General features: G+C 44.4%; 1 protein-coding gene across 2 annotated transcripts in view; it reads right to left on the reverse strand.

Annotated features, from left to right (window-relative positions):
* PCSK6 (proprotein convertase subtilisin/kexin type 6) overlaps positions 1-15625 on the reverse strand; it is a 132506-nt gene that overhangs the window by 1314 nt on the left and 115567 nt on the right. For both annotated transcript variants that reach the window (XM_087941334.1, XM_087941333.1), the window contains 3 exons: positions 8467-8570; positions 5579-5702; positions 3106-3218 (listed from right to left, as the gene is read on the reverse strand). In XM_087941334.1, the coding sequence (XP_087797460.1) occupies positions 3106-3218; positions 5579-5702; positions 8467-8570 (341 nt within the window). The remainder of the gene's footprint in view (positions 1-3105; positions 3219-5578; positions 5703-8466; positions 8571-15625) is intronic.

Consider the following 15625-nt stretch of genomic DNA (forward strand, 5'->3'; position numbering starts at 1 on the left):
GAAGAATTTCTATTCCTTGCAGGGGTGGGCTGCTACGGATTTGCCTGAGTTCGGGCAAACCTGTAGCTAATGTTATGGCCGGTTCGGAAAACCACCAAATCCCATCCCTGGCTGGCCGCGCCCACCCTGCTCTGTCCCTCGCACCCCGCCCCTCCCAGGAGTCTCCATGCAGCCCGTTTTGGATATGAGGTAAGTGCAGGGCCTGCACGGAGGCTCGGGGAGGGGGAAAAACGGGCATCCCAGAGGCTCTGGAAGGCCGGAAGTGGGCCTGTTTCCGTCCTCTGGAGGGCCTCCGGAGCCCGGGGAAGGTCGTTTTCACCCTCTGGAAGCTCAAGAAAAGCCTCCAGAGCCCGGGGAGGGCGAAAATGTGTGTCCCCCCTGCCATGGTGCAGGAGGCCGACTAGGCCACGCCCACCATGGCCACACCCACCCAGCAACCAGGTAGAAAACCGGTTGCTGAAATTTTGGAAGCCCACCCCTGATTCCTTGCCGATAGCATACAAATCCTTCCATTTCCCACTATCCTGTCAGAGTTGAAGAAGCTTCTTGGATGAGAAGCTAAATGTCTTCAAAGAAGAAAAAACAAGAAAGTCCAGTTGCCTCCTGGAAAAAGAAAAAAGCACTTTTGGGACAAGCCCAATCTGGATGACTGAGAATTTCTACAGACTTTTATTCTGATGGATGAGCTCAAAGGAAGGCAACGTCCCATTATTCTAAAGTCTAGCTTTCAAGAGACATCCGTCTCCAGGGCAGGTAATCCTCACCTGAACACCACCATTCAGCCCCAAATTTCTCTTGCCAAGCAAGGCAGTCGTTAAGTGAGTTTTGCCCCATTTTATGCTCTTTCTTGCTATGGTTGCTAAGTGAATCATTGCCCTTGTTAAGTTAGAAACAACGGCTGTTGGGTGAATCTGGCTTTCCCCTTGACTTGCCTTGTCAGGAAGTGACGATGTGGTGTCACGTAACCCCAGGGGTACATGCCAGTTGCCAACTAGCTGGATTTTGATCACATGACCATGGAATGCGGTAATGGTTGTAGAGTGAAAAACGATCATAAGTCTCTTCTTTTAGTGCCGCTGTAACTTTAAATGGGCACTAAACGAATAGTCGTAAGTTCAGGGCTATCTGGATACAAAACCACTCTTCCACCCCTGGCCAGATTTTGTATTCTGAGGTTGTTCTAGCGCAGGGGTCCCCAAACGTGGCAACTTTAAGACTTGTGGACTTCAACTTCCAGAACGGCTGGCTGGAGAACTCTGGGAGTTGAAGTCCCCAAGTCTTAAAGTTGCCAGGTTTGGAGACCTTTGTTCTAGCGTAAGGAACAGTGGTGGGAATCAATTTTTTTTTACTAGCACTTTGGTGGGCATGGCTTGTGGGTGTGGCAGGGGAAGGTTACTGCAAAATCCCATTTCCTCCCCACCCCACTAACCTGCTTTCCAGCTCCATTCTCCTGTGCAGAGCAACCAAAGAAGACCCAGCTGATCAGCTGGGACTCAATGGGAGGCAGACAATAGGTGGGGTTGGCAAGGCCAGTCAGAGGTGGTATTTGCCGGTTCTCCAAACTACTCAAAATTTCCACTACTGGTTCTCCAGAACCGGTGAGAACCTGCTAAAGACCACCTGTGGTCTCGGGGGGCCATGTGATCTGCTTTTGTGACCTTCTGATGAGCAAAGTCAATGGGGAAGGCAAATTCACTTAAGGCCCATGTTTCTAACTTAACAACTGCAATGGTTCACTTAGCAACTGGGGCAAGAAAAGATCATAAAATGGGAACCAAATCACTTCACAAATGTTTCACTTAGCAGCAGAAATGTTGGGTTCCGTTGTGGCCGTTATGTCGAGGATCACCTGTACATTTATCAAAGCTTCCCCAATGAACTCAATTTGGCCCACGCAGTCTTATGATCCCAGTTGTCAGGCTTCCAGAGAGCAACAGAAGGTGTAGTTCAGGGGTTGAATTAGACCTTTCGCACACAAAGAAGAAGCTCTGCCTACCAAGCAGTGGGTCCCTCCCACGTAATAATTATATTGCAGAAATACAAAACTACAAAGCAACTGCAGCAGGTTCAAACATAATCACTCTATCCACCCACCCTGGCAGTGAGGTAAAATAAATTTTAGATTCCTCGTAACTGCTGCAGCATGATTCTAATCATTCAAACAGGCTGGCCACTCAAGCCCGCCATGAGATTTAAGAATGAACAATTAACGTTTAACATGTGGCTCTGAATATGCAAATCCTCCCTGTCCTTCAGCAGCAGCAGCTCAGGGCTAGATTCTGATATCAAAAGAAGTGACACTGATAGCTCTACCTGCTCGTTTTCACATCACTAATTTTTCTCAATCCAGGACTCTGACCCCAATTTAATCCCAGTAAGCTTCATTATATATTCCATAAATACCAAATTTCAGCCACAAAAGCAATTAAAATTGCCTTCCTCTTCAATGCATAGAAGAAAAAAAGAAGGAGGAACATCTGGTTGAAGAAAATGATGAGATTCTGGGGAATGGAGGCATGCAGATCTAGCAATGGCCTAGCAATTGGAAAGCGAATTCTTACAGCCTCCATTTATTTTCTTCTCAATCTGCTGCTTTTCATTTCGATATGAAACATCTGATTCTGTTTGAACCACAGCATTCTCCTTTTTTTCCCTCTGCTGCTCACCACCAAACCCCACACATTCAAAATGGAAAAGGACAACTCGCCGCGGCCAACTCGTCATGGCCAACTCACAAGGGCCAGCTCGCAGCAAGACAACTCTCCATGGGACGACTCACTGTGGCACAATTCAACAATTCAATTCGAGTATTTAAAATTATTTTAATTTTTGTCATTCACATATTATTTTGTTCCTCATTTGGCATCCTTTCTTTAAAGATTCTATTCTGCCATTCCTTTGATATGAGTGTTACTCTTGTCCTGCAGCCATTTGGCTGATGCAAATTGGCCATGGTGAGGTGGCCGTGGTGTGATGGTCATGCCAAGTTAGACCCCATTCAAAATGTTACCTCTTATGGCTTCTCCTATTCTTACATTCCACTACCTGTAGCCACATGCCCAGCAGACATTGTTTCATTTACTAACAATCCATGGAAATACATACCATTGTGACATCTGTCGCTAGCGATGCATGAGCCACTCAGCAGATAAAATCCTTCTTTACATCTGGAACAGTTTCTCCCAGAGCCATCACAATTTAAGCAGTTATCTTCACACCTGACAATAAAAGATAACTATCATATATATGTTTCCGTAGATTTTCACGGGAACAGGTCTGCAGGTCTTGGCGTGTTCGGGTCTTTTCCCTTGTAAGATTGAGAGTATCTTGGCAATGTTTCAACAAGGTCCACTCGCCATCTTCAGGCTTGTGCTTTCAGCTTCGTGCTTGTACGAGCAAAGCATGATCGGAGCTGCCGTCTCTCTATAAATATTGGTGGAGAGGTGTGTGCTGGCTCTGTTGTAAGTGGGCTGGTTGGCTGTGTTGTTATTTCTGCTGATAGACACACAGCCAATACCTCAGCCACACATGTTCTTATGAAAAAGCCAACCAATCTGCAAACATCAACTCCATCAACCAATCAAGAAATACACACACACACACAATTTTAATTTAAGGAGGGGTATGATTCGCACATTGCTTTAATTGTGGTTTGTTCAATAAGCCACCATTGACTATGTTCATGCAACAAATTAAAGCACAAATAATAGTTAGGTTTGTGCATAATAAGCCAAAAATAAGCCACATTATATAGTACTGAGCCATGCTAGTTAATTTTTGCTTAGCATGTGGAACCCAATTTTGGGGTTTATTCAAAAAAAATGAAGGTTAAGCAAACAATATGTTAAAAATTCCTAGAAGAACAATGAACAAAGACAACTGATCTCTATTTCATAATTCTACCTATGTCTATAGCAATAGCTTTTAGAGTTATATACTGTCCCATAGTGTTTTACAGAACTCTCTAAGCAATTTGGAATGTCAGCATATTGCCCCCCAAAATCTCGATGATCATTTTACTGGGTTTGGAAGCATGGAAGGCTGAGTCAACCTTGAGCCAGTCAGGATTGAACTCCGGACTGCAGGCAGATTTTGGCTACAATACTGCATTCTAACCCTTGTGCCATTTTATCTACATGCACTATTAAAAAGTGGAAGCTGCTTTAAAGCAAACTAGTTTCTTCCGTCCACATCAGCTTTCCCAACATGATGCCTTACCTGTCAGCCTCGCAGGAGAAATCAGATAAGAATGACAACAAGATGAGCTAATTCTACTTTATTGTAAAGCTACATTGACAGAATCTTGGCAAGTACGAATGTACAACACCCCATCCCCATCTATATACAGCCTGAGATACTAGAGAAGATCTCCTCTGAGCCTCTTTCTCCACCCATTATGCAGCGGTGGGCTCTGCTGTCTCTTATCTGATCATTTCTTTAGCAGCGCTGTGGCCTGTTGGCCACCTCTCCCTCCAGCAGCCGAATCAGAGGAGAAAGAGGTGTGGGAGTCAGAGTCAGCATCAAGGCAACCTGAGAGCTCTGAGGGGGAGAGGGAATGGAGCTGGCAGAGGGAGAGAGAGAGGCCGAGGCAGAGCCTGGGCTGTCTGTCAGCCCTCAGATGGAGAGTCAACAGCCGCCAGGTCTGCAGGTGGCTGATGAGGAAGAGGAGGAAGAGCTGGGTCCAGTGCCTGACATGCAGATGCACAGAAGGCAGAGGAGAGGACAGCAGTGGAAATCTATGGGCTGGTCCTGGGGATGGAAGAACAACTGCTGCTAGTGAAGCTCCACCTTCGCTCTGGGGGTAAAAGGCAGGGGGCAGAGATGAATAGGTGTGACAGACAACTCTTCATCTCCCTGCCAACCCTGTTAACCTGCAGTAAGAGAGAAATTTTTTGCCAAGGCTGCTGGCACTCCTAATAAAGGAATCTTTGAGTTAACTTCAGAGGGTCTGTCATGTTTGGGGAGTTGGGTCAGAACAGGCAGCCTCTCTTTGCCTACTCTCCCAAGGTCTTTCCCAAGTACCACTACTCAGCAAACAGTTGGGGTTTCCAACATCAAGATTTGCAAGCCAGGTGCTGATTAAGCTTCTCAGGGTTTTTTCTTTCTTTCTAGGAGTATCAGAAGAGCCATCTGGCTGAAAACGAGAATTTTCAGGCCCAAAACCTGAGCTCTGGCCCCTGAGTTTTATCCTTTGTAGAGGAAAACATTTCATAAAAGCTCCCTTCGCAGCAAAGGGCCTCCTTCCACCTGCATCTTTTGTTCTGGGAGCAGATGTTGCAGGAAGTTAAGGAGGGCCAATATCCGATTGATGAGCACGTGGGGAGCTGGCAAGAAGGAAATCAGATTCCAAAATTTGCAGAAGGAACTCTAAATGGCCTTCTTGTGGAAAGATCTGAGCGCCTGGCTTTTCTTTTTCCTCCCTCCGTAAATCTCACAACATCAGAGCAATTTTAGACAGTCAAGATGGAAGACTTATATTTGCAATGTGTCAGAGCAGATTGCTCAGCAAGGGTTCCAACTCATTCCCAGACCACTTTTCTAAAAGCCTCCATAACGGGTTTCCAAAGCAGATAATTACCTTCGGCAAACTCTGAACGGTACTCCAAGCCTCTCGTCATAATAATAGCCTTCTCCGCATGTCGGGACGCACCTCCACTCATGGACCTTCTTGGTACACTGGAGACATTCTTCTTGGCTCGGTCCTAAGGATCATGGGAAAAACGTGGTTCCACAGTCAGGAAAGTTGCAGGTGCAAAATGAGGGGTGGGGAGGAGGAATTTTATTTATTTATTACATTTACATGCCACCCATCTCACTCTGCAAAGCGATTCTGCGTAGGAGTTGCTAGATTCTTGAGAACTATGCAGAATTCAAACACAGAACATAGAATAATGGAGTTGGAAGGGACCTTGGAGGTCTTTTAGCTCAAACCCCTGCTCAAACAAGAGACCCTATAACATTTCAGACAAGTGACTGTCCAGTCTCTTATTAAAAACCTTTAGTGATGAAAAGCCTATACTTTCTGGAGGAAAGCTCTTCCACTGGTTGATTGTCCTCACTGTTAGGAAGTTTCTCCTTAGTTCTAGGTTGCTTCTCTCCTTTATTAGTTTCCATCCATTGTTCCTCATCCTGCCCTCCGGTGCTTTGGAAAATAAATTGACAACATTCCATTGGTTGATTGCTCTCACCATTGGGAAATTTCTCCTTGGTTCAAGGTTACTTTGATATGATTCTCTCTTTTGATATGCTTTGATATGACTCTCTGTCTCATTGGTGGCCAAGATATATCCATTTGTGAGACATTCATTCTTTAAAAATATGGCGCATCAATGAACACCCTGGGCAATTTTTGGTGGAATAATATCAACATGAAGCATAAGCTGAAATCATTGCAATTTTTCCCAGATGGAAAGAAGATGACTTATTTAGCTTCTCATCTGCAGGCCAAGAAACTCTTTGGATAGCCTTTTTTTTGCATCAGAGAATGCAATGAAAGTTACTCTTAGCAGATTTGGAAGACAGGGGATAAGGGTTGGAGTGAGCAAGATAATGACACCAAGGAGAAAGACCTATGTCACCCATATGGATAGGGCCAAGAATAATTTTGGAGAATAGTACTTGAGTGGGGTGTGAGAAGTTCCTTTTCACCCTAGAAAAATAAAATCAATTGATTGTCTGAAGGCAGGAAGACTGTGGTTCACAGTAACAGCACCCTCTCTTATGTGCTGTTCTCTAATCATGAGATATGAGGATGCAATGAACAGAAGGTGTTTCAGGGGAAAAATAATTCTGTTTGAGAATATGGAACCAGTTATAAGTGAAAATCAGGGACATGCCAGAATCTGGATTTGATAGGGATCGAATCTTGGGAATTCAGAATTTTTTTTTGAAAGTGATTTTAGACCATGGCTAAACTTTCTGGATACAGGAGACATCCAGTTCTCAGTAATTCCAATCTTCCCTCAGTGTTGCATATATTTGCTGTGAAATTATTGTCTGTGGATTTTGAAAAGGAGGCTATGGATGCTTGCCATGTAAGGCTGAAGTTCTTTGCTCCTTTGAGCGATACTTCTTACAAGCACTTAATGCTGCCCATTCAGACCCGTGAAAAGGTAAGACTTCTTTCTTTAAAGCAGTATAAACTATAATACTCCAAAATAATAATAAAAAAAGACAAAGACAAAAGGAGTAAACATAATGGAATACAAAGGAGGATATATTAGGAACCACTCCATCTAATAAAATCCTAAATAAAAGTGCAATTTGAGGTAATGCTCAGAACAGATATTTTAAGCATCACAAAAAGCATAGTTAGAAATAAAAAATCCAGATTTTCCTTACAAGTTAGAGGTAAGAAAGAATCAATTGTTCTTCTTTGAGGTTGATAGGACACGAACAGCCTCAGAAGCTGCTGGATACAAACTAATTTTAGGTGATATAAACTGGATTAATACATGCTAAGGCAAGGGTTGCTCAACTGTAGTTTGATGAATAAATCACTACTGGCAGGGTTAATTCATCATGATTGCAGTTGTTTTCACATCTCAGACAAATAGTGCGATGTGCAAACCATGTCAGATGTTGTTCTATGCATTAAATGGCTCTTGTTCTTTATTTTACAATTCTCTCTTGTTCTTGCAGTCTAATATAAATCCTAGGATGGGCCAAATGGTGATAACAGAATAACAGAGTTGGAAGGGACCTTGGAGGTCTTCCAGTCCAACTCGCTGCTCAAGTAGGAGACCCTATACCAATTCAGACAAGTGGCTGTTCACCCTCTTCTTAAAAGCCTCCAATGATGGAGCACCCACAACTTCTGGAGGCAAGCCATTCCACTGATTAATTGTTCTCACTGTTAGGAAATATCTCCTTAGTTCTAGGTTGGCTCTCTCCTTGATTAGCTTCTGTTAAGGTCTTGGGATTTAAGAGCTGACCAGCAGTGAAGCTGACCAGATGTAGCTGATGCAATAGGAATGAATCAGCATAGCATGGGTATTTCCCTTTAAGACAGAAGTATTTATATAAAGACAGCCATTAGAGGGTGTATTCTCTCTCCTTGTGTCCGGTATTTATTGCAGAATTCTCTGTTTGTAGAGTTAAGTTTGCTTGCTTGTAAGTTATTTTGCCTACCACATATATTTCTGTATATAAACCACTGTTTCTCGTCTTGCCTTCTGGTGCTTTGGAAAATTTGTTGACCTCTTATTTGTTGTAGCCTTTCAAATCAACTTGAACATTCTGAAACCCTAGCAGAATGGATCTGTCCCCAAGAATGATTAATGAAGATCACATTTTCATGACATGTTCAGAATGAAACCTCAGTTACCAGACTAGGTATAGCTTACCTGGGGGTTTTGAGTGGGGAAAAACCCTACATAATTCCTTCTTATTTCTCCTCTTCCTCACCTGCTAGTTATTGATTTAGATAAAGAGGTCAACTAGAGTTCTTGGTGATTGTTAATTTACCTGTACACGTCCTGCAGTCCGACTGGCAGCCCTCGCATTGCAGAAGTTCCTTCTTCAAATACAGGCCCTGTTGACATCCTGAAATGCAGTTGTTGTCTATGAGGCTGTAGAGGAAAGCAGCGGAAAACGTTGGTAGCAAAAAAACTCACAAAAACATGTTTTAGTCCTAGAGCTTAGATCTCCGAAAATCCTTAGGAGAAAGAGTAGTGAAAGATTAGGAGGAACTACTAATCCAACAAGCTCTTTCACTAATCAGGAGACAGTCAGTTCAAAGCATCTTTGAGATTTATCTTCTCGTCAGATTTTATGGTCCACTTTCTGGATTTGTGCAATCCCTGTATAGGGAACCGCAAACTAACCAAATAGTTCATGAAACAAAAGCACAAACATCACCCCAAACCAACATAAAACTAACCGAGTTTTGTGTGTTTTCTAAATGTAATTGCTAGGTTGGTAAGTGATCTGGTTACACCTATGCAGAGGTGGTAGTCAGCAGGTTCTGACCAGTTCTGGAGAACCAGTAGCAGAAGATTTGAGTAGTTCAGACAACTGGCAAATCCCACCTCTTACTGGCCCCGCCCCCATCTATTCTCTGCCTCCCGAGTCCCAGCTGATCAGCTGGGTCTTCTTTGGTTGCTCTGCACAGGAGAATGGAGCTGGAAAGCAGGTTAGTGGGGTGGGGAGGCAATGAGGATTATGCAGTTCCTTCCCTTGCCACGCCCACCAAGCCACACCCACCAAGCCATGACACACCCACCAAGCCACACCACAGAACCAGTAATAGAAAATTATGAATCCCACCATTGCACCTATGATATGAACATAGGTAGCCTCTGATCCTCCTTCTCTAACTATGGGAACTGGAAGCTTAACTGAGAAGAAAAGATTTTAACTATCCCTTTTTCTTTGCCTATAGTAAAAAAAAAATGTTCTATCGCCACAACAAAGATAGACTTGAGACCAGAGTTGAGTTCAGCTCTTTATTAACTGTCAGTAACTTCAACTAAACTCGAGCCGTGGCAGCCTCTTTTATAGCGGCTGCTCGCGGCTCACAACCAATGGCATCATTTTAAACCTCCCGCCATTTAGGCAGCCAATCATAACATGTTGTTAACCACCAATCACTAGGTGTCAGTGGTCGTCCAATCGGAACGTAGTATTACGAGTATGCAAATGTCTATATACAACACCCCTCCCCTCTTGGTTCGGTCCAACTTTACGTGACATAGTCATGTAAGTAGGTGGGGCTTTTGTGGGTCCTACTTGACCTGCGCAGCTCAGTCTCTGTGTTGTCTTCAGTAGGTTTGGACGGGATCGATGTCTCTCCTGTCCTTCTCTCTGGAACCTCCTGGAAGGGTGAGTCAGCTATGCCACTCCCGCCGGGCCTTTTCAGGTTGGTTGAGTTGGCTTTGCTGCTCCCTCCTGGCTTACCTGGGCAGGTAGAGTCGGTTCGGCTGCCTCTTCCTTGGTCTTCCTCCAGCTCCCTTCTTCCAAATTCGCCTGTTGGTAAGTAGTTTTTATTTGTTCTTGGGCTTTCTGTTACTGATTGGTGGCTTGTTTTTAATCGTGTTAATGGAGGGTCTTTCCTTTCTTTATTATTTAAGGGTGTCCCCCCTCTCTAGTTTTATTATTAGTTATTGGATTTTGTGTATGGGTTTGTTCTAAGTTTCGTGGTGTGTTGGAGTTGCGTTCGAGGTTTCGGGACCGTAGTTGGTCTATATGCCTTTTCCAGGTTCTGCCATCCATTCGGTACGACCGAGGGCCTGTTATTTGCATTATTGTGGCCGGCAACTACAATGGGTCTCCAGTAAGATTTTTCACGTATACCAGGTCGCCTGATATAAACATGCGGTACTTACTGGAGGAGTCTGGTGGCTTCTCAGGGTTGTAGGTGGGGTGAAGTCTGTCCAAATATGTCCGCAATTTTCTGCCCATTAAAAGTTCAGCTGGACTCTTGTTTGTTGATGTGCTCGGCATTATATGTTGGATTGTGAGCATTGTATTTATTTTGTCTTGTATGTCACCTGTGTCAAGTTTTTGTAATGCTTCTTTTGTGTATCGAACCATGTGTTCCGCCCGTCCGTTTGATGCCGGGTGAGCTGGCGCTGTCAGGGCATGTCGTATGCCTTGTTCTGTGAGGAATTGTTCAAAAGCTAAAGCTGTGAACTGTGGGCCATTGTCTGATACTAACAAGTCTGGTAATCCATGCGTGGTGAAAAGTTTTCTTAGTTGTTTGGTGATGGCTTCAGTCGTTGTTGAACTCATGATGCTGACCTCCAACCAGTTCGATGATGATTAAAAATGTATATCCCTTAGTGGGTCCGGCGAAGTCTATGTGGATCCTCAACCAGGGACCTCTGGGTGTCTCCCAGTCGAGGACCGGTGCTAAAGGGGGTGTAGGTCTGGATTTCTGGCATTTATTACAAGTTTTCACCCATGTTTCAATGTCTTTGTCCATCCCTGGCCACCAGACGTAGCTTCTGGCCAGGGACTTCATTTTTACCATACCCAGGTGTACCTCATGTAACATGTTCAGCATGTCTTCCTGTAGTTTTCTTGGAACAACAACCCTATCCCCCCACAGTATACATCCTTTTTCAATTGACAGCTCAGTTTGTCGGGTTCTGAATGGTTTAAAAGTCTCGTTCTTGTCATTTTCCGGCCAACCCTTCCCTACCCAGTTCAGGATTCGGGCCATTAGTGTGTATTTTGCAGTTTCCCTTGCGATGTCCGATGCGGTGAGAGGCAGGTTCGATAATGTTTCAATTTGTAGGATGTGTGTGGTGGGAGCTGGGTCGTTGTCCAGGTCTGGTAGAGGTGAATGGCTCAGTGCATCGGTGTGGGGTATGGCTTTTTCTGGGCGATGGACGAGCTTGTAGTTGTAGGCTGCAAGGAATTCCAACCATCGTGTCATCCTTGGGGACAGGATGTTGGGGGTGGCTCTATCTCCTGCCAGGATTCCTAACAGTGGCTTGTGGTCAGTAATTAAGGAAAATGTCCTACTATAAAGGTATTTGTGAAAACGTTTAATCCCTGAGATAACGGCCAAGGCTTCTCTGTCCAGTTGGCTGTAGTGTCTTTCAGCTTTCGACAGCGTTTTGGAGTAAAAGGCGATCGGTGCCTCTCTGCCATCAGGAAGTGTGTGGCTAAGTATTGCGCCGACGCCAAGAGGTGATGCGTCACAGGTGACAGTCAGTGGTAGCGTGTCGCTGTATTGGATTAATACAGATTCGGACGTTATTAAGTCTTTAATTCTTTGGAATGCGGCTTCTTCTCGTTGGCCACAGGCCCAGGTGGCTTTTTTATCGAGTAGTCTATGCAGTGGTTCCGCTATTGTTGCCTTCTGCAGCAAAAAGACATTATAAAAATTAATGAGTCCCAAGAATGCCTGTAAGTCTGTTTTGTTTTTGGGTCTGGGTGCTTCTTTTATCGCTCTTACTTTTTTTTCAGTGGGGTGGATTCCTGCTTCGTCAATAAGGTATCCTAGGAACTCAACCTGATTTGTGACAAGTTGGCATTTTTCTTTTTTGACCTTGAGTCCTGCTTCTCTAAACTTTTGCAAGACTGCCCTCAACCGGTCCTTTAGTTGTTTTTTATTTCCGGCGGATATCAATACATCATCGAAATAGGGGACCACCCCTTTTAGTCCTTGTAGGAGGTGTTCCATCAGGCTTTGGAAAATGCCTGGGGCTATGCTGACACCAAATTGCAATCTGTTGCATTTAAATGCCCCCCTATGTGTTACAATAGTCTGTGCCTCTGCCGTCTTGGAATCAACTGGCAATTGTTGATATCCCTGCGCGAGATCGAGCTTTGCAAAAACTTTTCCTCCCCCCAACGAGTGCAAGAGGTGCTGGACTACTGGAACGGGGTATGCGCTCTGCTGCAATGCATGGTTTAGGGTGGCCTTATAGTCACCACAGATGTGCACGGACCCATCTGGTTTTACAGGAGTCACAATCAGGGTTTCCCATCTTGCATGGTCGATTGGCTCTAGTACCCTTTGTGCGATGAGTTTGTTCAGCTGCTCATCGATTTTTGGCTTTAAAGCAAAGGGGATGCATCTGTTCTTTAGCCGGATGGGGGTTATGTTTGGGTTCAGGCTAAATGAGATAGGGGTCTCACGGTACTTGCCTAGCGTCCCATCGAATACGTCCTGGAACTCCTTCATCAGACTTTCTTCCCAGTCTGTGTCGGTGACGCTGTTGATTCCTGTCACTTTGATCCCCAAAGGCGCGAACCATTCTAAACCGAGCAGGCTGGGGCGGTCTCGGTCGACGATCATCAATGGGAGGACCTCAGTATGTTTCTTGAATGTTATTTTGAAATGTCCCAGTCCAACTACCGGAATCTTATTTCCTTGATAGTTTTTTAACGTCAGGCTTTGCTCTTCAAGTTCTTTTCTTTGTATGCCTGGTATCAAGTTTTTTATCATGTTCCATGATACCACTGACAGATATGAGCCTGAGTCCATTTCCATTTCACATGGCTCTCCCTCTATTTTGACGTTTATGCGAACCTTCTTTGCATCAGTTGCTCTGGCATTTCCAATGATAATTGTCTGGTGTGTTTCTTCATTCTCGTTGAGTCGCTGGCTTCTATTTTCTTGGCTCCAGCGACTTCCAGTTTTTCTCTCCTTAGTTCTGGGGGTGGGGTGCTGCCTTGTCTTTTAGGACTATAGCTCTTTTTGTTTCGGCAGACCCTTGCTATGTGCCCCTGTTTTTCGCAGTGTCTGCAGAGGGTGTCCAAAAAACAGCAATCAGAACGCGGATGATTTCTTCCACATCTGGCACACTGAAATTCAGGTTTTCTTCCTCTTTTTTCTTGCTGGTTCCGTTCTGACTGGAGCCTATGTACCTCTTTGTCTTCGTCCTCGGTGTCGGTTGATGAATCGATGTCTTCATGGTAGGTGGTTGCAGTAGTATGTTTCTGGGTACCTTCTGTTTTCTTTTCTCTGCTCTGGCTTGGGCTGTTGGCTGTATTCATTTGTCGCATTGTAGCCGCTGATTTCTTCGCTGCTTCAGCTGCGGTTGCTTCAGCAATGGCTTCATTTACGGTGATGTTGGGTCGATTCAGTAGTTTGCTCTGTAGGGTAGTGTCTCTCAATCCGAGGACCACGTGGTCCTTCATGGCTTCGTCCATGTTGAGAAATTTGCATGCCCCTCCAATGTCCCTTACTGCTGCTATGAAATCCCTGATACTTTCACCTTCTCATTGATCCCATTTATAGAATTCGTGTCTTCGAATGAGATTGGAAACAACAGGTGCATAATGGGCTCTCAGCATCCGGTTCAGGTCTGGCCATGCCATCTGCTTGTCATCATGCGGTTTTGCCAATGCCTTGGCCATTTTAAAAAATGGTAGGTCCACAATGCATCAGGAATACGGCTCTCTTCCTCTGGTCAGTGATTCCTTGTAGTTCGTTACTTTCCAGGAACATCAGGAATTTGTCGATATATGATTCCCAGTCCTCTTCGGCTGGGTTGAATGGTGCGGGTGGCGAGTTATTGCTGGCCATCTCTTCGATTTCTTGTTTCTCTTCGCCGCGTGCTTACAGTCTTTGTCCTCTCGATCCCATCCTCATCGCCAGTGTTCTATCACCAGAACAAAGATAGACTCGAGATTGGAGTTGAGTTCAGCTCTTTATTAACTGTCAGCAACTTCAACTAAACTCGAGCCAAGGCAGCCTCTTTTATAGCGGCTGCTCGCGGCTCGCAACCAATGGCATCATTTTAAACCAATCATAACATGTTGTTAACCACCAATCGCTAGGCGGCAGTGATCATCCAATTGGAACGTAGTATTATGAGTATGCAAATGTCTATATACAACAGTAAACATTTCCCCTGTCCAGCGAATAGATGGGGGCAGGGCCAGTCAGAGGTAGTATTTGCCGGTTCTCTGAACTACTCAAAATTTCCGCTACCGGTTCTCCAGAACTGGTCAGAACCTGCTGAATACCACTTCTGCCTCCGAGGTCAGTAAAATGAGGATCCAGATTGACTCTGTAAAATGTTCAGAGAGGGCCATAAAGCACTTGAAGTGATATATAAGTCTAAGTGCTGCTACTGCTATTAAGCAAAGCTGGAAAAAAATATCTTATGTGTCCTTGTGACACATCCCTGGTATGTGTGACCGACAGCTGACCCTCATGACAAATTGATTTTCTTTTTTTTATAAAAGACGACAGGAACATTGCTGGCAAAACCTTGCTAAGCTTAAAAAGGTGAGCAAACAATAAAAGGGAACACTGTGCAGATTGCAGCAAAGGGAAGCCACTTTTACTGATCCCATGCACTGGATCATCTTTTGAAAACTTATAATTTTCGACTTTTGCCCAAGTGCCATTATTGAAGCTGTCACTTCAGTCCAATTACTATCCTCTCAATGAATCCTGCAAAGAATCTTTGTGCCTCCTGCTGAACAAATTGTTCAGACCAACCTTCTGGCATTTCACAACAACAACTACTACTACTACGACGACGACTGCTACTATTACTACTACTACTATTATTATTATTATTATTATTATTATTATTATTATTATTATTATTAATTTATTTCCTTGGAAAAACTTCGGGCCCACCTTCCTGCATTATTTGTTTCTGAAGGCAGCCAAAAATAACCTGGAGCTTTATTACTTGCAACAGCCCCTTGCTAAATTCTTGCAAAACACAGAATAGCAGAGTTGGAAGGGACCTCAGAGGTCATCTGGTCCAACCCCCTGCTCAAGCAGAAGACCCTATACCATTCCAACGATTGTCCAATCTCTTATTTAAAACCTCCAGTAATGGAGCACCCACAATTTCTAGAGGCAGCTTCTGTTCCCCTGGTTAATTTGTCCCCACTGTCTGGAATTTTCTCCTTAGTTCTACATTGCTTCTCTCCTTGATTAGTTTCTATCCATTGTTTCTTGTCTCGCTTTCTGGTGCTTTGGAAAATAGTGTGAATCCCATGAGCAGCAAAAGTGTGGGGGGCAAGTGCTCATATAAGAAAAATAAAAAGAAACAATAGGACAGGGACGGTAGGCACATTGGTGCGCTTATTCACGCCCCCGACAGACCTCTTAGGAAAGGGGTGAGGTCAATAGTAGACAGTCTAAGGTTAAAGTTTTGGGGGTTTGGGGAAGAAACCACAGAGTCAGGTAGAGTATTCCAGA

The sequence above is a fragment of the Pseudonaja textilis genome, chromosome 13, assembly GCF_049901715.1.
Source record: "Pseudonaja textilis isolate UNSWEBS1 chromosome 13, rPseTex1.2, whole genome shotgun sequence".
Classification (NCBI taxonomy): domain Eukaryota; kingdom Metazoa; phylum Chordata; class Lepidosauria; order Squamata; family Elapidae; genus Pseudonaja; species Pseudonaja textilis.